The sequence below is a fragment of the Lithobates pipiens genome, unplaced genomic scaffold (genome assembly GCF_037356315.1).
Source record: "Lithobates pipiens isolate NorthernLeopardFrog02 unplaced genomic scaffold, aLitPip1_a1.2 Scaffold_8, whole genome shotgun sequence".
In the NCBI taxonomy this organism is placed as follows: Eukaryota; Metazoa; Chordata; class Amphibia; order Anura; family Ranidae; genus Lithobates; species Lithobates pipiens.
The window spans coordinates 182,485,806-182,511,397 of NW_027507903.1; the positions used below are offsets into that span (position 1 = coordinate 182,485,806).

At 39.0% G+C, this 25,592-nt stretch overlaps 1 protein-coding gene across 3 annotated transcripts in view; it reads left to right on the top strand.

Moving 5' to 3' along the window:
* CPNE8 (copine 8) overlaps nt 1-25,592 on the top strand; it is a 349,055-nt gene that overhangs the window by 315,115 nt on the left and 8,348 nt on the right. For all 3 annotated transcript variants that reach the window (XM_077471338.1, XM_077471339.1, XM_077471340.1), the window contains 4 exons: nt 2,488-2,669; nt 4,572-4,699; nt 14,511-14,613; nt 24,348-24,405. In XM_077471338.1, coding sequence (XP_077327464.1) covers nt 2,488-2,669; nt 4,572-4,699; nt 14,511-14,613; nt 24,348-24,405 — 471 coding nt within the window. The remainder of the gene's footprint in view (nt 1-2,487; nt 2,670-4,571; nt 4,700-14,510; nt 14,614-24,347; nt 24,406-25,592) is intronic.

Here is a 25,592-nt window from a genome sequence, read left to right on the forward strand (position 1 = left end):
TGCAATTGTTTTAGTAAATATAAACTGCTAAATACCTTTTCTCATCAGCAGTATATAGTTAGTGTCTGGCCAAGCACTGGTTAAAGCTTGTAGGAGTTTTCATTCTCCTCTGACTGTTCTATGAGGCTGCAGGACCCCTTACCCTCTCTCTGGACAGTGATGATCGGCCCTGTGCTGATCGCATTCACCCTAGCAAAATAAAAAAAAACTCTCTAGCAGTACACACCAAACTGAGCATGTGCAGAGTGCCCCCCCCCCCCAAAGCTCTGTACTATCAGGTGATGGATTGGGGACTGTGGAAGAAAGGGAAGATCAGAGAAGACAGGATCAAACAGCCTTTTTACACAATGTGCAGGATTAACCCCTTAGGTTCCACAGTGAGTACAACGAGCATGCTTTACTGCATATATAGACTGATTTTACTGTTGTGGTTTTAGTAACACTTTAATTATTTTAAAATAATCTTCAGCGACATAAAAGTCTGAAAACCTTTTCTTTTCTTTTCTTTTCCTTTCAAAATAAATCAATTCCAACTGAAGATTTCAGAAGGACTACTACTTGCATTTAGGGATGAGCTTGATGTTGAGGTCGAACATAAGTTCAACCCGAACATTGGGTTTTCACCCATTTCGCCGAACAGCGAACATTATGGGTCATTCTCGGAAAATTCAAGCGATGCGGAATACCCCATAAAACACTGCGAGATCACAGTGCATTGCTGTATGATGATTGGCCAAAGCATGCACCTGACCTGCAAAAAAAATCTGAAAAAAAGAATTCTTGCACTACATAAAGATGGTCTAGTCTATAAGAAGATCACCACGTTTTTTTTGTAGGAAAGCCCGATCGTGTGTACAAGGCGTTAGTGTTTCACCAAAACAGGGTTGCTGGCTCACATCAGCCTCTCTGGGAGATGAACTGTCATACTGCAGAACAAGACTTTTCAGTGAATCTTCTCTGCTCTACTGGCTGATTTAAATTCAACAAGTACAGAAACCCACCAAGCAGAGAAGAATCTTAAGGATAAGAAAAGCCATTATCTTTATGATGTCTAAAATTGGCAGTCAGGAAGTCAGCATTAAATATGCTTTTCACACAGTTGTTAAGTCCATATTACAGAACCATTAAGAACAGTAGTAAGTAGTTAGTGTGAACTTCCATTAAGTTCATTAAGGTTTTAAGGTTTTCTTATTCAGTCAGACTGAATTTGTTAAATAATGATAAAATATTTGGCAGTAACATTAAATGTAGCCCAAATAGAAATGTGGAAATTGAAATATATGCACAATAATTTATTATTATAAACTAAAATGTCTTGTAGGGTTTCTTTAACTAAATTGTCACACTGGAATAACAACACAAATAAGCCACTCTCTCTTTAAAGAAAGTGTCACAATATTAAAATTTTGGTACAAACTAATTGCCTGCACGTATAGGTGAGAGTACACCTGACTATGTGACATGACCCTCTTTCTCTCACCCCCTCTCTGTCTCAACCCCACTTTCTCACCCCCCCTTCTCTGTCTCTTACCCCCCTCTCTGTCTCTTACCTCCCTCTGTCTCTCACCCCCCTCTCTTACACACACCCTCCTTGTCGCTCACTGCCATCCCCTCTTTTTTACCCCCTCTCTCACCCTCTCCCTCCCCCTTTCTCTCCCCTCACTCTCCCACCCCCCTTTTCTCACCTCCCTCTCTCCCCTTCTCAGTTTATCTCCTGCTTTCCCATCTCTCTCTTTCCCTCCTATTCCTACCTCTCCTCTCTGCCACTCTGGTATTAGTGCCCGAATTACGATCTTGCACACAGACCCACTGTTTTCATAAAATGCCCCTGGATGCGTCATTAAGATGGCTGCCACATGGCAGCCACCTTTAAACCTGGACGTGCCCAGCGGCTTTTATGGAAAGAAGCTTGGAACTTCCATGCAAGTTAGGCTGCGGTAGATATTTAAATGCCCCCTCTATGCAGCAATATGTGTGGGTGTGGCTTGAGTGTGAACACAAGAGGCCCAGTGATCTTCTATTGCCCTGAGGCCCCATGAGTTGTCAGTCCGCCACCAGTTAAACATTTACAAACTGGAGTTGAATGGTACTTAATTTTTTTTTTGTCAATGCTTGCTGGTCTTATACAAGCTGAAGCTTGTGTGAAACAGGGCTGATACCACTGGTGTATAGTTGATCTATTACTGTTTTTACCCAAATATTTGTAGCAGTTTTTACTGAAATGTTATTATTTTATCACTTTATTTGTAATTTTATGGTAACACTTTCATTAATGAGACAACACAACACGTTTTGTTTATAGTATTTTTTGTTATTGTATTCAAAGAGTAGCGAGCGCTGCTGTCTTTGTTTTTTAGCATTTATTTGATCACATTTTGAATTTAATTTGCACTGAGCGCAGGTTTTTGGTTTACATAATAACTCTTTGACAACAGAAAGCTTATATTTAAATAGTGCAAAAACAAATTAAGTTCTGTTTTCACACAGGGAACCCTGCTCAGCCCACCTCTCTGCATTACATGAATCCTTATCAGCTGAACGCATATGGCATGGCACTAAAAGCAGTTGGAGAAATTATTCAGGATTATGACAGTGATAAAATGTTCCCTGCCCTAGGATTTGGAGCAAAGTTGCCACCTGATGGAAGAGTATGTCATGAGTTTGCTTTAGTAAGTTATTTTAATCATATTCGTTTTGTTGTTTTTTCAAGTGTGAGATGCTTCATGGACAAATAAAATCTAGAGTTCAAGTTCATCCAAAAAAGTTAATCTATTAACAGGATAATGTATGTGGTGTTATATAAACTGTGTAAGCCAAGCTTTTCTAACCAGATGCACTAGAAATATCTAGGATGATTAAATATCTTAACCACTTCAATACCGGGCACTTTCACCCCTTCCCGTCCAGGCCAATTTTCAGCTTTCAGCACTGTCACAATTTGAATGACAATTGTGCGGCCATGCAACACTGTGCCCATATTTAATAAAATATTAAATATAATATAATATTCATAATTATTTTAATTGTTTCATACAAATAAAGCTTTCTTTTGGTGGTATTTAATCACCAAAAAGGCCGAATATGTTGAAAAAAAATTTTTTTTTTAATTTCTGTTATAAAATTTAGCAAATGAGTATTTTTCTTCACTGATGTGATCTGAGGAGATTGAACTGATGGGCACTGATGAGGTTGCACTGATTGGCACTGATGAGGCTGCTGTGATGGGCAACGATGAGGCTGCTCTGATGTGCTCTAATGGGCATTGGTGAGGCTGCACTGATGGACTCTGGTGGGGCTGCACTGATGAGGCAGTACTGATGGGCATCGATAGGCGACACTGATGCCCACTGACAGGATGCACCGATGGCCACTGATTTCCACTGTTGGGGCTGTACTGATAATCAGGGCAATGATGGTCAGTGCACTGATTATCTGTGTAAATGTAATGGATAGGAATACCGATGGCTGGCAAGTTTGTTTACACGTGATCAGCTGTGAGCACATGTGGACACAGCTGATCACATGGTAAAGGACCACTATGATTGGCTCTTTACCTCGATCTGTGAAAAGCTGTGTCTGAAGGACACAGTGATCACTGAGCACGCCCAATGCATGCCCCACAGGGTGCCTGAGAGGCATATTCTGGGAGGATGTCCATGGACGCCTTCCCAGAACAACAGAGCCACACTGTAGTCATCTTTTGTCTATGGGACGGTATTGAAGTGTTTAAACTTAATATACGTGTTAAAAAATAATTCCAAACCCTTCCTATTAAAAATATGTGCATGAAGCAAAGCATTTTTGTGATTAGGCTTTAAAGGAAGCAATGTTAGTTACTAGTTTTGTTTAGAGAAAGAGAGTGCTAACAACTTATGTCATGTTTTTATTGCTGTCTGTTTTCTCAGTGAGGGGATTAAGTAAATGTGTCTTAATGACCAATGTCACCTGGTCTAAAAAGTGAAAGAAAATCCAAAATGTTGAGTGGCCACCAGAACAGGAACAGAGAAGTCTTCAAATTGGCCATTGGGGCAGTGACAACTGTCTAATAAAGGATTTTGTTTACACCATAGAGCTGCCCTCTTGTTCCCCTTTCTCTACATGGAACAGGAAATAAATGGCAGTGTCCTCAGTGAAACATAGATGTAAAAAAAACGGATCAGGATGTTATACCTTCCATACATAATCCAAAACAAAAGAAAGCAGTTTTGGATCAAAGTTGCCATATTTGTGGCCAATGTGAGTTCAGTAAAGAGATATTTGTGTTTCCTGGAAGGCTCCTCCACATGTCTGCATGTTCACTCACCTTTCCTATTGAACACTGGGGGCCCTGAAACCAAAGGAACTCTAATAAGCAGATCCCAAGCAGCTGCTGTGGTTCAGGGAATGGGCCCATCTCCATTGGATTTCCACTGTATTATCAGTATTTTTGGCAAAGCTTGGCAATACTTCCCAACCCAATGCTGTAATGCACATCCACTATCAAGGTGTGCTGGGTTGCCATTCAGGTAAAATATATTTATTAGATGCATTGGATTTTATTTAAAAATGTCTTCTGTAATTTTGTGTTCTAGAATGGAAATCCACAAAACCCATACTGCCAGGGAATTGACGGTGTTATGGAAGCCTATTACAGAAGTCTGAAAAGTGTACAACTATATGGTCCAACAAACTTTGCCCCAGTAATTAATCATGTAGCAAGGTAAAAAATGTCTAATTATAATTAAATAATTATTAATGCAGATTTAAGCATTTATATTGAATGTGGAAACATATACATTTTCAAGTTAACAAGGTTGTTTGTAGGCTCCACAAAGTCAGGACTTGTAGGGATAAGCATTTGTAAATTTGTGACTAGTGTCAACATTTGCTTTGTAACCCTGTGTTTTGCCCAAACATGGTGAATCATCAGAGTCACTTAAAGGAGAAGTATAGCCAAAGATATTTTGACAATATTTCTCCTATGGATCACAGGAGTGCAGTTTGTTCATCATTCAGAAGTCCAGGCTTGGGCAAGATACTGCCTCTACAGTCTGGATTCACTCAGATGCCTGGATCGGCAACTGATTCAGCCTCTCAGCACTCCTCTGGTAAACAAAGCTAGCTATTACCACACCATCCGCAACTCAGTGCTCCTGTGAGCACTGGAGGGGCAGAGAACCAGTGACTAACAGCCACCAGCTCTCTACAGGCTGAAGACCAAGAACTGAGCGATTGCTTGGTACTCCATCTTGGAGGCAGCAGGGGACAGCTGCAGCTGGGATTGGTGCTGATGCCATCTAGGTGAGTATTTTTTTTTTAAAAGCCATACTTCTCTTTTAACTTCTTTAGCAGGATATTCTCACCTTTTCCCAACAATCCTGCAACTTTGTGTAAGCTCCAAGTGGACCTCAAATAGAATACTGTGTTCAGTTCTGGAAACTTCACTTACAAAGAGGTATTGATAAAGTAGCACGAATCCAGAGACTGGTAACAAAAATGGTGAAGGGTTTGGTGGATAAAACAGATAAAGAGTGACTTCAGGAACTTAATATGTACAGTCTGGAGGAAAGAAGGAAAAGGGGAGACATGATTTAAACTTTTAAATACATCAAGTGGGGGAGTAAGGTTTAGGAGGGCAGTTTTTTTCAATATGAAGCCAAAATCAAGAACACTGTGACAGGACCTCAAACTAACTGGAGGAAAGGTAAAATTAATCTTAGAAAATATTATTTTACTGAGAGGATAGTTGATGCTTGGAATAAACTTCCGGCAGAGGTAGTAGGACAGTCAACAGAAAATGGCTTCAAACATGCTTGGGACAAACATACATCGATACTCAGACAAAAAGTCTACGCAAAAATTTATTTTAAAAAAATGGGTAGACTCAATGGACTACTTGGTCTTTTTCTATGACTTGTCCGAGCTTACAAAAGGCTGAGGACCCTCTACCCTCTTATATGACAGTGATGGGCCAGTTGTCAGTCAGTAGCGCTGTCACATAGGATAATTGGAATGAGTCAAATGCTCCTTCAGACTCAGAAGGTAAACAGGGGAAGGGCTCAGCCATTGCATATTGCTATTTTAGAGGTTTGATCAAACTGATCGGTCCAGCAAATATATCCATATTTTCTGCTAGGGTTCCAGTAATAGGTCGGCACATAAATTATATTTTGCAAAAATTTTCACTGGGGGTTCTTGATCTCTTGAATAGGTTTAACCTACTGCAGGTCTTTTCAGGAATCTATATGATGGGAAAAAGTTACATTTTATTAAACCAAAAAGCCATTTAAGGTTGTTAGGTCCCCAAGGACCCATCCAACAAAGTGCAAACAAATATATTATTTTCCATCATTCAGAGTGCTAGCAGTTTCTCAAATAGATTTGATCAAGTTAATAGCACTGACTGTTTATTGGTGCTTCACATGCTTTTATAAAGGTCCGCATGCATTAAAGGCTGTGTAAACATTTCCCACATAAATGTACTTTGCCAACCAGGCCAATTCTGACATTTCTCTCCTACATGTAAAAATTATCATTTTTTGCTAGAAAATTACATAGAACCCCCAAACATTATATTTAACAAGGGGACCCCCAGATTCCCCCCTCTTGTTTGAAATGGTAAGGGGGTACAAAAGTACCCCTACCATTTCACAAAGAAAGTGTAAAATAATGTTAAAAAAGACACACACACCATTGCAAAAGTCCTTTATTAAAAATAAAAAAAATGTAAAAAAGATTCCAGCGATGGTAATCCACTCTTGCTATCCAGCGACGGATGATCATCTCTCCAGGTTCAGCGATCTGATCCAGTGACGGGGGATCTCTCCCTCGAGCGCAGTGCATCCACCCTCTGTCTCCACTGGCAGAGACATTGCGGGGATCCTGGCAGCCTGACATTTCTTATATGAGGAGGGCGGGGCCACCTGTCACCTGACCCCGCCCCCCTCTGATGCAAGTGGGAAAGCCTGGCTTCCCCAATGACCTGTGGGTGATCCTGCCCCCCTCTGTTGTAACGGAAACCTGCTCCCGAAAAAACGGCCGTTTTTAAAACTTTTTTTTGCATTGATACATGTCCCCTGGGGCAGGACCCAGGTCCCCAAACACTTTTTAGGACAATAACTTGCATATTAACCTTTAAAATTAGCACTTTAGATTTCTCCCATAGACTTGTATAGGGTGTTCCGCGGCTTTTCGAATTTGCCGCGAACACCCCACATTGTTCACTGTTCGCCGAACTCGAAGCTCATCCCTAGACAGGGGCCTTAATAGGTTTTTATGTGTATGCATTTTTCATCTTTTTTTTATTTTTATTGAAATTATTAACAGAAACACAGTCTAATATTCTACTTCAGAACAGTGCTGCAAAAAGGAGGAAGTTATATAAGGAAAAGATGTTTGTGTATTCTGTACAACGCATTTTTATAAATTCATAAGTGAACAAGTATATATAGTTTTTAATCATAAACATAGCAAACAATTAATGTAGCATATGCAAGTATGACTATCCAGGCAAAACAGAATTCCAGGTTTTTGTCTTTGCTATGGAAACACAATTTTCTTTAATACACATCCATCACAGTTTTCATATCTTAAAAGTGACAAAGGAGTAGTGATATTTGCTTGGAATAACAGCAGAAAACGGATTCTGTGATGTGTGTAAAGATTATATTTGTGCATTTCAGTTGTCAGAAAAAAAAAAATTAGGTCAGGATAGATGTAAAATTTTTCATGATTTGGCAGCACTAGCTGTGGAATAAAGTATACATGACTTTTAAAGTAAACTTGTACTTTGCTTTATTACCCCCACCCCCAAGCAGCACATACTCAGCTTTCAGAACCACAGAAATAATTACAAGGTATAAAGGAGTATGTAGCTCACTTCCCTTCCTCTCATGAGACAGAACTTATGCTTAGTGATTGGCTCACTGCTATCACATGGGTCATCCTTTGTCCATCCTATGTCCTGTGTAAGCTCTGACTAGACTCTGAGCTTACAAAAGAACTTAATTTTTCCAGAGACTGAATGGAACAAGTGCAAAGTAAAAGTAAAGACAATACAGGCATACCCCATAATGGGGTTTATTTACTAAAGCTGGAAAGTGCAAAATCAGGCTCACTTCTGCATAGAAACCAATGAGCTTCCAGGTTTTCTTACCAGAGCTTTTTTGAACAAGATGGGATTAGAAGCTCATTGGTTTCTATGCAGATTTAGTAAATACACCCCATTGTGTACTTAAAAGTGGGGTATGCCTGTATGTGCTACTCGTAAGGGCACCACTAAAGTGCTTTGCTCATAGTAAAAAAAATAGATCTAATTTCTATTTCAGAGACATAAATGGGCACAATAAAGCTCAGTTGAAAGTCCAACTAATGCCGGCCATACACGGTTCGAATTTAGAAAGAATTTTCTTTCGAAAATCGTATCTAAGAATTTTCGTATTAATTTTGCACCATTAGTGGGCTGCAGCAACAGCCGGTTTTCGTGCGGAAATAAAATTTGAGGGATCGGACATGTTGGAAATTTTTTGAAAAACAAAGGATTTTCTAATCGATGATGGGAGAATCGTGCGAGAAATGTAATAAGAAAAGAAAATTTATGGAGATAAAAGAAAATTTACGAGGAGAAAAGAAGATTCCCGGCCTAGAAAATTATTTTCTGTAACAGCATGAGGTGAAATTGAAGGCTTGGTCGGCCGAAAGTCGAAAACCAATGGTGACATCATCGGATCACAAAAAAAACGAATTTTCTGATTTTGAAAAGAAAATTCGTTCGAAATTCGACCATGTATGGCCTGCATAATTCTGTATATCAGGTTTTTACAGGGATAGAAGAGTATATGATTCCAAGCACAATATTAAGAGGTAATGTGGCAATAAGGATTATATTTGAGGTGTTGAATGTTGGGATTTTCTTTTTTAATAGGGTTAGGTAAGGCTGATACATAACAGCAAGTTGGGTCATGTTTTATTTATATAATGCTACTAAGAAATGAGATGAAACTATATCAGACAGGGGTTTATCATGCAATGAATGTATAGAGGTTTTCCATTTTGCTGCTCCTGCAAGAGGAGGTCTATACATTTAGTCTTGGTAAACAAAAGAAACCAAGATGAGGCAGCTGAGAGTTCTATCCGAGGGTACACTATGTGGCCTAAAGTTTGTAGACACTATATGAGCTAGACATCCCATTTCAAAATAATGGACATTCATATAAAGTTGTCCCCCCCCACCCTCCTTTGCAGCTGTGACAGACTCCACTCTTCTGGGAAGGATTTCTGGAAAAAATTGGAGTTTGCCTGCGGGAATTTGTGCCCATTTGGCAAAAAAAAAATTCTGGTGTCAGGTGTTGATGTTGCACAAGAAGTCATCGATCAAAATCGGTGTTCTAATTCTTTACAAAGATATGCTTCTTAGGTTGAGACCACTCAAGTTCCTTCATCAAACTATGTCTTTATAAACATGGCCAAGGGTCACAGTTCTGCTGGAAGTGAAAAGAACTGGTGTCATATGCTTGGAATCGCACAATTGTCTAAAATGTTTTTTTATGCTGTAGCAGTACCCTTCACTGTATATACATGAATTAAATAATTTGGCATATAGTGTATCTAAAAAAAAATGTCCTAAATGACAGATTCCTTATAACTGTAACAATGAAAGCTTGACATTATTTATGTATAAATGAGTTAGTTTAGTAATCCCTCATTTCCTATTATGATTATTCAGCAAGTCCTAAAGATGAGATATAAGTATGGATTTTTTTCCACAAATACATCTTTATAATTATGACAGAGAAATCAGCTTTTTTTTTTTTTTTGCCAACTGGCCAGACTGACGTTGCTAGTTTGTGAAGAGGTAGGAGATTAGTGCAAGGATAAAGGTTGGATTTATAGTATAGCTATAGAGTGATTTATATCAGTAACCTGAATTAAATTATCTGAATTGAATAAATTTGCGCCCGCAACCAGTGAATACAAATACATTAGTTAGCTAGCTATATAATACATTTATTCATCAGAATGGGTCAAGTACATTTATTTCTGTCTGCACAATTTCCTTTGTGTGGTCTATTAATGACTATACATTCCCTATTAGGATTGTTTTTAATTGAAGAGCGTAATGTTGCCTAAATAAATATTGTATATCACATTTTGGAGGTTTAGCTTTTAAACAGTAGACTGAATACAGCATTGCCAATTTTTTACAGGTAATGTGAAGGCACAAGTAGATATAAAAGTCATAAGGTCCTAATTTATTCTGTTCTGGTGCTAGCTCACATTACTTTTATAGCAGGGGAGGATATTTTTTTTTAGAAGAAAATGAACAGAAGGGTGCTGAGATCGGTGTGATCAGTATAAAAAATAAGCAGCGCACTTAGACTCCTTTGACACTGGGTTGGTTTTCAGGCACTTTAGCGCTAGAAATATCCTCAGTTAAGCACCTGAAAATGAGCTCTCATTCATTCCAGTGTGCCTTTAAACACAGGGGTGTTGTGCTTGCAGGACGGAAAAAAAAAGTCCTGCAAGCAGCATCTTTGGGGTGGGTTGGGAGCACTGTATACAGCGCTGCCAAAATGCCCCTGCCCATTGGAATGAATGGGCAGCACCTTAAAAGTGATTTGAAAGCACCACAAAACTAGATTTTTAACCCTTTTTTTGGGTTAAAAGTGCCCCGCTATAGGCCAAAAGCAGCGCACAAGCGCCACTTAAACGGTGATAAAGAGCCACTTGGGAAGTGGTAAAGCGCCACTAAGACGAGAGGCACATTACTGCGAATGTGGCTATGGCCCCAGTATGAAAAGAGGTCTTATATTGAAGTTAGCATGAAACAGCATTGATAGGAAACACCTGAGACCAAGCACCTGTGAACAGTGTGAGGCTGAAGGCATCACTGAGCAAACAGAGACCAAGGATGACAGGAAACCAGGCAGATCAAAGTATGGATATTAGCAGTGGCGTTCTAGGCTGCACACTAGGATGGTCATTGTCAAAATGCCTGGTGGATGTCGGAAGAAGGGGTGCGCATGATGTGTTTCAAGGGACTTTGCCCTCTTTTTCAAATGCCTTTGAAAAACAAGGCAAAGTCCCTGGAAATGTGTCATGCACACTAATATCCATACTTTGAGCTGGCTGGCTCCCTGTCATCCTCGGTCTCTGTTTGCTCTGTTTGCTCAGTGATGCCGACAGCCACACACTAATTACAGCTGCTTGGTCTGAGGTGTTCCCTATCCCTGCTGTTTCATGCTAACTTTAATGTAAATGTTAAAGCCTTTACAACTATGGTTACAAAAAAAACATAGAAAATGGGCACTTAGCGGAAGTGAGACTATATCAAATGAGACCATGAGGTTTTCTAAAATCATGGTTGAAAACAACATTCAGTTAATTTTTTTTTTTTGTGTTTTGAGACAACAGGACAATATAACCATACAGATTATGATGAAAAGGATCTAAAGGAATCAACCCGCCTAATGAATCAGTGCATAACACTGTAAATTCTTCTTAGAACAGGAGGTTTTTACATTAAAGTGGTTCTAAAGGCAGAAGGTTTTTTTTTTTTTATCTTATGCATTCTATGCATTAAGATAAAAAAACTTCTATGTGCAACAGCCCCCCTCAGGTCTCTAATACTTGCCTCATCTTGATCCAGAGATGTTGCACAAGGCCTGAGGCTGTCCGGGACTCTCCCTCCTGATTGACTGAGACACATAGCAAGCTGCTTGCTTTGGGGGCACTTGGCAGAAGGGAGGGGCCAGGAGCACCTGTGAGGGGCCCAAGAAGGAGGAGGATCTGGACTGGTCTCTGCAAAACCATTACACAGAGCAAGTAAGTATAACATGTTTGCTATTTTTTAACAAAAAAAACAAGACTTTAATATCACTTTAACCAAATAATAAAATAATTGCCTTGCACTGCTTGCATCTATTCTTTTCTCAGCAGCCCAGCACTCACATGTAATTCACACAATACACCAATATTACTACCCGTGTTATGAGGGTGATTTACTAAAACTGGTGCACACAGAATGTGGTGCAGCTGTGCATAGTATTCAATCAACTTCTGACTTCAGCTTGTTCAATTAAGCTTTGACAACGAGATCTAGAAGCTGATTGATTACTATGCGCAGTTGCACCAGTTGTAGTAAATCTCCTCCCTAAATATATACGCAAATTAAAAATATACCTTCATATAAAAAACAAATCGTCACATTAAAGTAAATTCATCTCTTTTTTTAATAATAATATAAAGTGTTCTGTGCCAATAATACTTAATTACTAAGGTAATTTACTACTTAATTACAAATTACAAAGCAAATGGTCCACAATATCAATCAGTGTATATATGTGCAGATTTTAATCCAGTTAGTTAAGATAGTTAGGAAGGAGATTATCTGAGTAATTGAGTACTAAAAAAAAAAAATCACACTCATTCCATCACATATCCCAAAAAAGTGTGTTTATTGCCCATTTTAGGACAGTGGACAGAGCCATGCAAATCATTACTTTATTTCCTTTCAACCAGATACACATCCAAAACTACTGGTGGATAGTTCAATTGTACCCTAATATTACATAACCATTGATACCAAACTGCATATTGCTGTTTTAGGCTTTTTGGTCATCATTAGTGCAGTGTATGGGAACTGTGGGGTCTATAGAGTTTTGAGACAAGAAAGGCTGTTTGTCTTAAGGCAGTGCAAAGTTCAGAATCCCTTGTAGAAAAAAAATAATTTCTCTTAAAGATATAGATGTATTCTGAATGGTTGTTATGGGCTACTGTATGTTTCACTTTCTTTCTTAAATAAAACACAGTGATAAAAAAATCTCTAAAGTAAGGAGATTAACCTACCAAATAGCCCTCCATTTAGTAGTATTATGATAGGGGGCTTCTTGAAACATGAACATTAAAATGCTTTATTGCCCAAATTTCTGACCAGTGTTAAAGCCACCAGGGTAGTAGATGGAATCACTACCAGCAGGTTTGTGGAGCAGAGAACTTTAGTCTAAAGCCTCGTACACGCTTAGATTTTCGGACGACCGAACGTCCGTTTTTTGTACCATGCTATTCTCATGTCAAAAGTGAAGAGGTTACTCACAATACAAACTTTTCTTACGACAGAATACAATGTCAGAAATGATGTAATGTGTTGAATAGTTTTGTATGTATTCTTTTGTTTCTGAGCATGCTTAGTCTTGCTCTTGCAACTTTTTTTCATACCAAAACCGTACTAATGAAACGAAAATCAGACGTTGAGTTCACATCCAACAAAAATGTTATAGTCTGCACATCCAGCTTTTGTCTAACGAAAAAGCGAAATCGGATGTCGAAAGCACTGTACTAACGATCTGAAAATCGTCAGACAGTTCGTCGTACAAATTTTTCCATGCGATTTTTGTATCATGTGTACGGGCCTTTACCTTAATTCAATAATACTTGTCCCTTTCCAGTGCTTAGTAGGTAGTGAACTGCTTTCATGACCTTTTATAGTGTCTCAGTGTCATCTGTTATAGTGACGTTCAAAATTCTATGAACACTACATGTAAATCTTACCTATACTGTGGAATCTATATCTATCAGATGCACCTGCAGCTAACATTGACATTTTTATTTTCTGCATAGTCCCTCTAGTTGTCATTCCGATGGACAATGTCCGATAGGACCGTGTTGTCGGATAATCCGACAGTGAGTGGGCTCCATCGGACTGTTTCCGTTGGAGTATCCGACGGACCAAGTTTTCCAGCTGGGCTATAAAATTTTCCGACAACATGATCCGATCGGACTTTGTCCGATCATGTGTAGAGAATTCCGATCGGACAAAGTGCCACGCATGCTCAGATCAAATTCCTAGACCAAAGCTATTGGCTACTAGCCTGAACGTAGTCTCGTCCTAACCAAATAACGCCATCACGTTAAGTACGATCGGATTTTCTGACAACTTTGTCCGACTGTGTGTATGCAACAGTTTCGGACAAAATCCGACGGATTTGGTTGTCGGAATGTCCGACCGTGTGTACAAGGGCTTAGACTGTAGATCTAATTTTTTGCCATGTACACAACCCCTCCAAGACGTGCAGCATCTAATGGGGACATGGCGCTCTCAGAAATGGCCACTGGACCTAGTAAATGGTTAACTTAAACCATTCATATCTGACTTTAACTAAAGCCTACATGCAAACAAATAACATTCCTTAGAGGGGCCTGCCCATAGGCCCCTTGACTGTGTGAATGTATGTAAAGCAAAAATATATACAACTGATTATGGTAAATTCCACCAAACAGTTTAAAATTCATGTATGTAAAAATGTAACTTAACTCAACCCATGTAGATACCAATGATAAAATTGGAAAAGGAATTGTGAGTGCAGTATGTCATCTTGAAAGCTTTACAGCTATTGTTTCCTTTAAATTGGCAAGGTCTTCTTGCAGTCTTCATGCAGACATATTAATGGCAGGTCTCAAATGCATTCAGGACTGTTTTGTAGCTGTTTTCCAAAGCTTATATTTAGAGTAATTGTTCTTTCTTTTTCGTGTAGATATGCGGCCTCTGTAAAGGATGGCTCCCAGTACTTTGTTCTGCTGATTATTACAGATGGAGTTATCTCTGACATGGCTCAGACAAAGGAGGCAATAGTCAATGTAAGTGAACTGCTTTTCATGCAGCTCTGGTAGTTTCCCATTTATACTGAAATCACCTGCTGTCTTGGAATGCTCGCTTGAATTGCTGCTTTTAAAGGAACAATCCATGCTTTAACATGCAAGCTGTTTTTCGGATATAACAGTATTCATTCAAGGCAATTACCTGGATGAATGGAAAATGTGTTCTATATATATACATTTTATCAACTAATTTGAAGTTCCCCTAGAGAGGTAACACAGGTTATAAAGTATCAGAATTTATAAAAATGTTATTATGGAATCTCATGGTGCAAGGCATGAAAATATCATTCTAATGTGTTATATGTTTATATCCCATAGTGAATATTGCATTAATCTTATTATAAAAGTGTTGTAGTTGGTACCTTGGTCAAGTCTAACTTTAGAGCCCAAGGCCAACTAACATTTGTTTTCTGTTCTCTGCAAACTCACAGGTGTGATGAGTAGTGTTGTTCTACAAGCAAAGCATTCTGTTTTTTCAGTAATCCAATCATTTTACTATCCAGATCACTTCTATAAAAATTAAACCATATGCAGATTTTTCAATGGTTAAAAGATTAAAAAGAAGCCTATCCTGAAAAAATGTGTAGGCTTGCTAACCTCTATTGCATTGTGTTCAACAAGCTCCTAACAGTCTTGATGAAGTCTTTCAAACTGAACTTTACTCACCTCCACTGCACCGCTACAGTGTCCTGGAGTGTCAGCTCAACCATATCTAGCGTTCCCAACATATTACAATAATATAGCAATCTCAACAATTATCCAAATCCGTAAAGCTGAAGTTACTATGCTTGAAATGTTTCAAGCTGCAGGAAAACTAGGAGTGAATCCACTTGGATGCTCCCTCACTGACTGCTGACATCTTTGTCCACCCTGTTTCAGGGTGCCGATCTTCAGCCATTTTGATTGACATCGGTGACATCACTGCGCGTTCATGGGAGTTCATTTACCTCGACGGGTGTAAAAACTGAATGTATGCTGCATGTGCAGCTCAGTGTGCAGAGTGGACAGGAAGGTAAGAACCTTTAATACAGAAGAGACATACTATGTCTCTTCTGCATTAACAAAATTACCTGCTAACATTTTTTTTTAAGTTCTGCTTTAAAAAAAACTTCAGTTTCAGAATGTTAAACACAGGTCTGCTATCACTTTAAACAAGCTTTCAGCAGGCTTTTAAGAATTTCAAGTAGTACTGAAGCCTCCTGCAGCCTGCAAGCAGCTTGTTTAAGGTGACAGTCAGCACTCACACTTTTAAGATCTGAGTTTACCATTCAGAAAGCTGCCGCTGAATGATTATTTACACGCTTCAACAAAGCTTGCCAGAATTCTTCAAATGCTTTATAAAAGTTACTATACATACTTCTCTTATACTAGCTGAACCCTGTGTGAACAAAATCTTAGTCATGCTGATCCAATCACTTTAATAAGGTCTGATTCTTTTTCTTGGAATAACATTTTTTAGAAAAAAAACAGCAATGCCCTCCTTATTTTTCACACGTTCATTAATATTATTCAAGAAAATAAGAAATATTCAAGAAAATTCCTCCCAGATATGATAGAAAATTCAAATTTGAATAAAAAAAGTCAGTGCATGTCTGGCTGTCATTAGACATAAAACTGATCCATGCAGTTGCATTATGATCTGGAAGAGCAGAAACTGTACATCAGTGTTTGGCCTTCTCTTTTACAAGCTCCATGCATGTTTTGAAAAACATATTTTTATTGTCTAAAAATTAGGCACTTTGACCCCTTTAACTGTAACTGATACTGGAGTGTGATAGTGGTGGGGGTGAGAAGGGAAGAACTTCCTGCTCAGGAGGTAATTGGTGAGTGGGTCGCTAAGCTCCAAATATACTATTTAATTGAAGGATCCATTAAGACATCTGTAAATATAGGTGCACACTACCTGACTATAATATACTGTATATGTAGCTAAATATAGCTAAAAATGGCAATCTGATCAACATTTCTCTAACTAAAATGTAAATACACTAATACGTTATTAGATTTATAAAAATCATTGTTTAACCACTTTCAGACAGGACCATTTTACTGGCTTAAGACCAGACCACTTTTTGCGATTCGGCACTGCGTCAATTTAACTGACAATTGCACGGTCGTGCAACGTGGCTCCCAAACAAAATTGACGTCCTTTTTTTCCCACAAATAGAGCGTTCTTTTGGTTGTATTTGATCACCCCTGCAGTTTTTATTTTTTGCGCTATAAACAAAAAAAGAGTGACAAGAGCTTGCTATAATAAATATCCGCCACAAACATATAAAAAAAATTTTTTTGCCTCTGTCATGCTGCCATTCTGCCAACGTACATTGTCGTGCGCCGGTTGGGAAGCGGTTAAAGTTCAGCTGTAAATGTCGATACAGTGAAATAGTAGAATTCCAGGCTAAAGCTTACGAATCCTAAAATTGCTCCCTACCCCATCCTATCACCTTCAGTATGTTGATTAACCTGTGTTAGAAAGATGTACTGTACTGTATATACTTACCTATATTTTCCCACTCCAGTCCGATCAGGTGATCCCCTGTGTCAGCCATTGCTGGTTGCAGGAGAGAGAAGGGAGTGCTTGTCAACAGCTGGTAAAACCTGGAGTGGTAACATCACCCATAGGCTCCTATGGCAAATCTGTTGTCAGTGCTTCCTCCTCTCCCCTGCAGCAGTTGCTGACTGACAAAGGGGAACCAGATCACGTGACTGGATCAGAGCAGGCTCAAAATTAGGCAAGTGTATACTTCTTTCCTACAGACATTAGTCAGCATAGGTGTTAGGAGGGAGAGAGGGCATTATTAAGACTAGTTCGATTTATCCTTTTTTGGGGGTATTCTGTGCCCCTACAATTGTTCCCTGCTCCCCTTGCATCCTTTTAACTGCATAATTTGTGTGCTAAAGCATTACTGTTTGTGCTCTATTATTATTATAATAATTATTATATAATTATTTCTCCTGCTTTGACTGGTTGTAAACTCTGAATTTAGAGCAAAACATGTCACCTCTTAATGTTTCAATAAAGATACAAAGAAGTGCAGCAATATTCCGGATTTGTGCATGTTACTTTTCCAGCCATCAGAATACAATGATCACTGATGAAGCCAATAGCCACCCACATCGATCGAACAAATAAAGACAGGCTGATTGTACTTAAGTTAATCAATAGATTGACTTCAGTACAACCAGCCTGCCCATAGATGGATTGAGCTTCGACTGGTTCCTGTGGACCGTCTGTGGAGGGCCTTAATGTTGATTGCTGAGGATACCCCCATATCTGCCCCCACAGCCACACAACAAAGACTGCCTTTTAAAGAAAACCTGAACTGGGGGAACAGGTAGGCTATCATTGTTGATCTCTCCTTATAAAAAATGCTATTTTATCATTCAGTGGTCCACTGCTGTTTGCATTACTGATATTTGGAGGGGTATGGAAATCGGCAGCTCAGACTTTCTGCATGCTAGAAATTATTGTAGCGCGAGACAGACAGATTACCAGTATTTTTAGGAGGAGGTCAGCATTGGCAACTCACATATTTACCTAAGTTCAGGTATAACTCTCCAGTGACATGTGCTCCCTACCTCTGCAACATTCATCTATACTCGTAGCTTTCATCCTGCCCAGGAGTCAAGCTGAACCATCAGGTGCCAGGGGATGCACTACAGAAGAGTAGCCATATCAACCCCCAACCCACCCATACAGTATGTAGGTAACCATCAGGAATTCTAACATGTAGTTCCCTTTACCTTTATGTGACTATACAAAAAAAGATTTTGAGTGCTGCTCTAAGTGCCAAATAAAAAACCTCTATGACTAAGCCTGGTGGGCGAGAAGAAACACATCAGAAGCTGTCTTTCACTTTCTTACAGTTGGGCTGCCTTTCTTGGCGTGCTGCGTTTTTTTAGTCCCTTTACCTTTATGCATAAAAAGTGCCCATTACAATAATGGGTATAAACTGCCATTCATCAAATAGTGAATTACCTAATAGTTTGAATCCTATAATCATGTACAACAACAAAGGTTTCTGCTTTATATCCCTGCCATTCCAACTTGTTGTCTTCCTGTTTATCCAGAGAAGGGTGAGGCAGGCAATGTTTTAGCGGTATCCTCGTTAAAAGTGTTACTAAACCCAGGAGCCTGCATTCACTATATCTGGTCTCCCACAATACACAGAACATGGAAATGCAATTATTTTAGTAAATATAAACTGCTAAATACCTTTTCTCATCAGCTGTATATAGCAGTCTTGTGACTTCTAACAGTGTCTGGTTAAAGCTTGTAGGAGGAATTTTCATACTACTCTGACTGTCCTATCAGGCTGCAAGACCCCTGACCCCCATCTGGAGAGTGCGGATTACATGCACCCTCCAAAGAAAAAAAAAACTCTCTAGCAATACACTCCAAACTGAGCATGTGCAGAGTGACTCCAAAGGCTCTGTATTATCAGGAGATGGTTTGGGGACAGTGGAAGAAGGGGAGGATCAGGGAAGACAGGATCAAACCTCCTTTTTACACAATGTAGAAGATTAACCCCTTAGGTTCCACAGTAAAAATAACAGTCATGCTTTGCTGCATTTACAGATTGATTTTATTGTCCTGGGTTTAGTAAATGAAAAACAATAAATTCCAAGCACTGCATGCTGGAAGCAATATGACGGGTATGAAGGAGCTGCCTTGAAAAAGCATGCACTTTACAGGAGAAATGTTCATCGGCTGCTTTTGTTTTAATTGTTTTTAGCCTTTGGAATTTATGATTACATAAAAAGGGAGTGCCTTGTACTTGGTTTTCTTGGATTTCTGTATGAAGGTACTTTCCCCCTTGTTCTAGTACAGGGAAATGCAATTAGCGGACCTCCAGCTGTTGCAGAACTACAAGTCCCATGAGGCATAGCAAGACTCTGACAGCCACAAGCATGACTCCCAGAGACAGAGGCATGATGGGACTTGTAGTTTTGCAACAGCTGGAGGTCCGCTAATGTCATATCCCTGTTTTAGATCAGAAAAGCCCTTTAATTTGAATCTACCTCCTAAACATGTATTCTTATTTATAAATGAACCTCCGAATTACAATAAGTATACAGTATGTGTGATATTATTTATGTATGCATTTTCTGAATACAATACGTATATGCTTCCCACATACAGTAGGTTTCAGTTAATTTGTTGTTTTACAGCAATAGGCAATTATTATGATGCAATATGATGCAGTGTGTCGATATTTGCTCCAGTCCCTTGTGGTATGCAGAAGCAGGAGGTCATCTGTGTACCCCGATATAACTGTCTGCTTTGACATTTTGAACATTGTCTAGCTCTAGGCTGACTGTCTGAATTATTTTTACAAATCTAGCAGATGTTATGTGCTTGCTGAAAGGAAGATGAACCTAAAATATTTATGGTTATATGAATAAAAATAGCTGTTCTCATGGTGTAGGGCTTTGTGCTGCGTGCAAAAATGCTCATTTTATTTAAAGCAATGTACAAATATGTCTGCTGCAGGGTACACTGCTGCTTGCGAATTTGCTATGGCCATTACTGTATATTGGGTAGACTATAAATTATATTTAATCCTCTTAGTAAGCTACAATGGATATTCTTTTAAATTGAATCAGTGGTTGCAGGAAAATTACATAGCACTTGGCTAAAAGCATATAATTTGTGTCACTGATGCTTTCAACTAATATAAGTAGCCAACTCTTGGAATTTCGAGAGGCTGAGAAGTTTCATATCCTCATGTTTTCCCAAGAATTTTATGCTTGCCGTGCTTTCTGTTGTGAAAAAAAACAATCTGCTTCATTAGGCATCAGATGAAATCAAGAAGTTGTAGATAAGGTTTTATTGCTTTGCATCTAGTTACACATACAGTATACTTGGGACAAAAGAAAGAAAAGATGCAAGACTTTGTAGGTGCTTATTAAACAGAGCCCTGTAGCAAAATCACGTAAAACCATAATATTTATTAAATCCCAAGGATAAGGCTAAAAACATGAATACATCCAAATATCATCATCCATCTAGAGTAGATGACATTGCTTTTTAGGTACATTGCTGTTTCCATGTTTTTATTTCAACATGTTTCGCCATAGAGGCTTCTTCAGGAAAGGGCATAATGGTATAATAACTACTAAACGAATAAAAAAAAACCATATATCACAAAACTACACATATGACACATAATACAGTGCATATATGTTATTGAATTCATCATATAGTATACTATGCTTGTTTATTCCCCATTTATATATTTATGCAATCTGTTCTATCTTTCTGTGTGCAGGTTCATAAATAAAGATGAAAGTCTGTAATACAGAAAAAGTTCCAATATTTCTAGATTGGATGTGGCTATAAGCTATTTTAACTATATCAGTTCAGCCTTAAAGTGAACCTGTGCTATGCCCATGCAAGGCAAAGCAACAGGTTCACTTATGGTACCCAATACATTGAAATCAAATTTAACACGCGTTTAAAACACAAGAAAAATACATACAACATGCACACTAAAATACATTTATGAAAACAGCGGCAGGAAATGACTTCATCACCCCATGGATTCAAAATCGATACACCAAAATGCTCCACAGTGCTTGCTCAATATACTAAAATCCTAAATAAAGTGCATTGAAATGTGCATTAAAACACATATTCTAGCCAACACAAGGGAGGGTGTTTATTTTTTTTCCCCCAAAATGTATTATTAGGATGATGTTTCAGTATGTAGCACAGTAAGGCTGATGACACACTCTGAATCTGTCACTAGCGATTTTGACACTGACAATTTTTCAAAATCACCAGTGGCTGGATTACTAAGAGGCTGCCTGTTTTTCCCTTTGAATCGCTTGCTCTGTAGCTTAGGCAGCAGCATGTATCTCCCACCCCAGTCTTTGTGATTCAGCAGCATTTGGGACAGCTATATCTTGCTGTGTTTGTCCAAAGAGAGCGATTCCACAGAGACAGACAGGAAATCTTTTTAGCAATCCTGCCACTGGTGATTTGTCTCTAGTGGCAGAATCACTCATGTCATCAGCCTAGTATGAGGGAAAAAGGTAAGTATGTCTGTGACTAAGTAGGAGGTTCTGCAATTACTAACACTTGTGATGAAGAAAAGGGGAAAATCATGGGCTACTCCAAAATAATGCCCCATGACAACAGAGATTATTATGGACTATCTCGGTACCCAGGGAATGGAGAAGGTAAGTATAAAATTATTAATTTATTGAAAAGAACAAAAACGATATGAACCCCACAATATAGTGGGGAAATGAGATGTAGGTCCAAGCTTGATTCTCAACATGTTTTGTGAAAAAAATGTGCTTCTTCAGGAGGAGTTGACCTTAAACATCTATAAAGAGATACAATCTTATAGTTATATAGTCACATATAGTGAAAAAGGGTACAATTTACATCAATATGAATGATTTTGTAATTTGGAGTGTTATAGTCGCACCCTGACTGGGTAATCCCCCCCCGCGGTGGACATGGGAGGCACCGAAAGATGCAACAGCTGAAATCTAAAGTATATTTGAAAATATATGTAAGAATTATGCATATGTGGAAAACACCTGTGTAGATGCATGATAGTAAATAAGGTTAAACTGTGTTCACTTAATAGCCAATCATGTGCAAAGGAAATTAAAAAAACAATTGATGTTTGCTAGCTTATGATTGCCTAATTGAAGTTAGCACTACTACAAAACTCAGTGAACAGTCTTTTTTTCTTTAGTAAGTAAACCCCAGTGACTTTAACCTCTCAGAAAACCTATTGAAGAGCTAGGGTTTTCTGCAAACCAAAAGTGAGACCTATGAAAAGGCAAAGCTAACTTCATTCCCTTATTTATATGTTATAAGGCCTGTTTCACACAGGCTTCAGCTTGTACAAGAGCAGTGTGAACAGCGAGCTTTTATAAAACGATCAGCAAGCTTCTGCCAAGCTTTTGGCAAGCTTCAAGCAGCTTTCCCCAAGCCTTTAAAACAGCTTTAGAAATATTATACACGGATCTTAAAGCGGAGGTCCACCCTAAAGTGGACCTTCCGCTCATTGGAATCCTCCCCCCCTCCGTCGCCACAATTGGCACCTTTCAGGGGGGGAGGGGGGTGCCGGTACCTGTACAGTACAGGTATCTGCACCCACTTCCGGGATAGCTCTCTGCGGAAATGGGCGTAGATTACGCCCCTTTCCGAAAGTCCCCCGCTGCCTGCTGGGAAACACACAGATGCCAGAGGCAGCGGGTCCATCCTTATTGCGCAGCGCGACTCGCGCATGCGCAGTAGGGAACCGGGAAATGAAGCTGAAAGGCTCCACTTCCTGATTCCCATACCCAAGATGGCGGCGGCAGCACCCGAGAGACGATCGAGAGATCGGCTTCGGGTGCCGACATCGCGGGTGCGCTGGACAGGTAAGTGTCACTATTTTAAAAGTCAGCAGCTGCAGTATTTGTAGCTGCTGGCTTTAAAAAAAAAAAAAAAAGCGCGGACTCCCGGCGGACTCCCTCTTTAATGGGAGAGCTGATTGTCACTTTTTAACAAGCTGGTAGGAGGCTTCCGCAGGCTTTCAAGTAGTCCTGAAGCCTGCTAGCAGCTTGTTTAAAGTGGTTGTCAGCACTCCCATTAGGATCTGCGTTCAGCATTTACAAACTGAAGATGAATACTTTAAAAGCTTCAATAAAGCTCTGCACATGCTTTGTAGAAACTTGCTATTCACACCGCTCTTTTACAAAATGAAACCTATGTGAAATAGTGGATCACTTCCTATTTATTTGACATTTAGAAGGTACATTATTTATTAATGTGTTTTTGCTATTCAAGAACATTGCTTTCAGCATCAAAGCGTATAACTAGTGTACTTTTGGCATTTCTATGATTTTTGGCAGGTGATATTTTTGTCTTGAGCATGAAACTACAGTAGCAACACCCTTTTTATTAGTGGTATATCAATTTCTTGCATTGAAGAGCTTTTGAGAGTAAAATAACTTATGAAGTATAACATCTTCCAACACTATTTTAGGGCAATCGTACATTTAAAGTGGTTCTAAAGCCTTAAGGTTTTTCACCTCTATGCTTTAAGGTGAAAAACCTTTTGTGATGCAGCTGCCCCCCAGACCCATCCTTTTTCTTACCTTAGCCTGATCCAATCCATCGATGTGCACGAGAGCAGCAGCTCCAGCTGCGGCCTCCCACCTCATTGGACAGATTGATAGCAGCAGGAGCCATTGTCTCCAGATGCTGTCATTCAAATCCTGTGACGTGGGCGTGGGGCCAAGTCCCTCTGTCTGTATCAATGGATGCAGCAGTGGGACTCCGGAGCGAGCCCACACGGGTGCCCCCCCCCCCAGGGAAAGTAGTTTTCCTTTGGGATACCCTATGAAGAGGAGGGGCCTGGAGTGCCGGCAGAGGACCCCCGAAGAATATGATCAGGGCTGCTCTGTGCAAAACCATTGCACAGAGCAGGGAAATATAGGCATGTTTGTTATTTTTATTTTTAATAAAGGAAGGTTTCATCCACTTTAATATTGAGGTGTCCTAATTTGAAAAATTATGTATTTGACGCATCATAATGTGTTTTATGATCTTGAATTGTGGCTATTGTTAACAGGTATAGTTAAGCAGAATTATTTCTCCTATTTTTCTTGGCAGGAAAAAACATACATTTATCACGTATCACATGCTATTTAGCTGTGGTTATTTTATGCTAAACTTAAGAATAAATGTCTTTTCTTTTAAGGCTTCAAAACTTTCAATGTCCATTATCATTGTTGGAGTGGGACCTGCAGAATTTGATGGTGAGTGGCTCACATACTGTATGTTCATATATTAAGCTGCATTCATTGCTTTGGGAAGAAAAAGCCAAGTATGGAACCCTGAAGGGATGCTCATTAAAAGCAGAAAACAATAGATCAGAGTACTTTGGCTTTTTTCACCTTTAGTTTGTAGACTATGAATGGAAGTGAAGTTCGAGTGTTGGACCTTATGAACACTTTCATTTAGCACCATTTGGTTTTACTAAAAACGTTTAGGTGTGCAGGCCCTCATGAAAAGAATACTTAAATGTGCTTTAATTCAAATGTATAATTAATCTGTTATTAAAAAAAAAGTATTTTCCAGTTATTTTATTACAGCCAGCTGGGCAGTGCATTGAAATGATGCAGAAGTAAAAAAAAAAAAAAAAAAACACAAGCACTGCAATGAATTATAACACACGATCACCCCTTACAGCAGCACACAATCATTAAGCGCTATACATTGCCAACCCATATATTGATTCACTTAACTTAGGATTTCAGTTGTGCCTCAATGCTGCTTCTGTTGCATTCACTATTGATAACAAAGGGTACAGCTTTTGTCGCTTGTTCTATAAGATGATTTTTGGCAGTGACAACAAAAGGGCTCTCATCCCTGCCAACTGTGATTGCATTTGCTTTATTTTATGCGCTTTGGATGTCTTAGCCTCTAAATGGTAAAACACACAGACATTGGTAATATCATTTAAATAATTGAACAGCCATACTCCTGGGCTTCGTCACAACAGTGTTAAGATTTTCAATTATGCTCTGTAATGAAAATATATCATTTAAAAGCAAACAAAAACCTTGTTTACAGGTCACTTTTCTTTTTTCAAAGGCTTATTTCTGCAGAAAGCAAATGAGCAATTTATAGACGATGTAGCAGAGTTTTGGCCACAAACTCTGTTTCCCCTTAATAATCAATAAGACAATGTAGCAGAGTTTTGGCCACAAACTCCTTTTCCCTTTAATAATCAATAAGCAGGGAATATAAAGGAAAAAAACAATATATTTTAAATTTGGACTCCTGCCTGGGAAACTCTGTATGATAAATATGCATCATCTGCTACAGAACAATGAAATGCAAAAGGCCTCCAATGCATACTCATTGTTTAGTGTTTTGCTGATTTTTATTTTATTTTTTTACGTTTTCATTTTGATTTTTCCATGCAGCTTTGGATTTATGT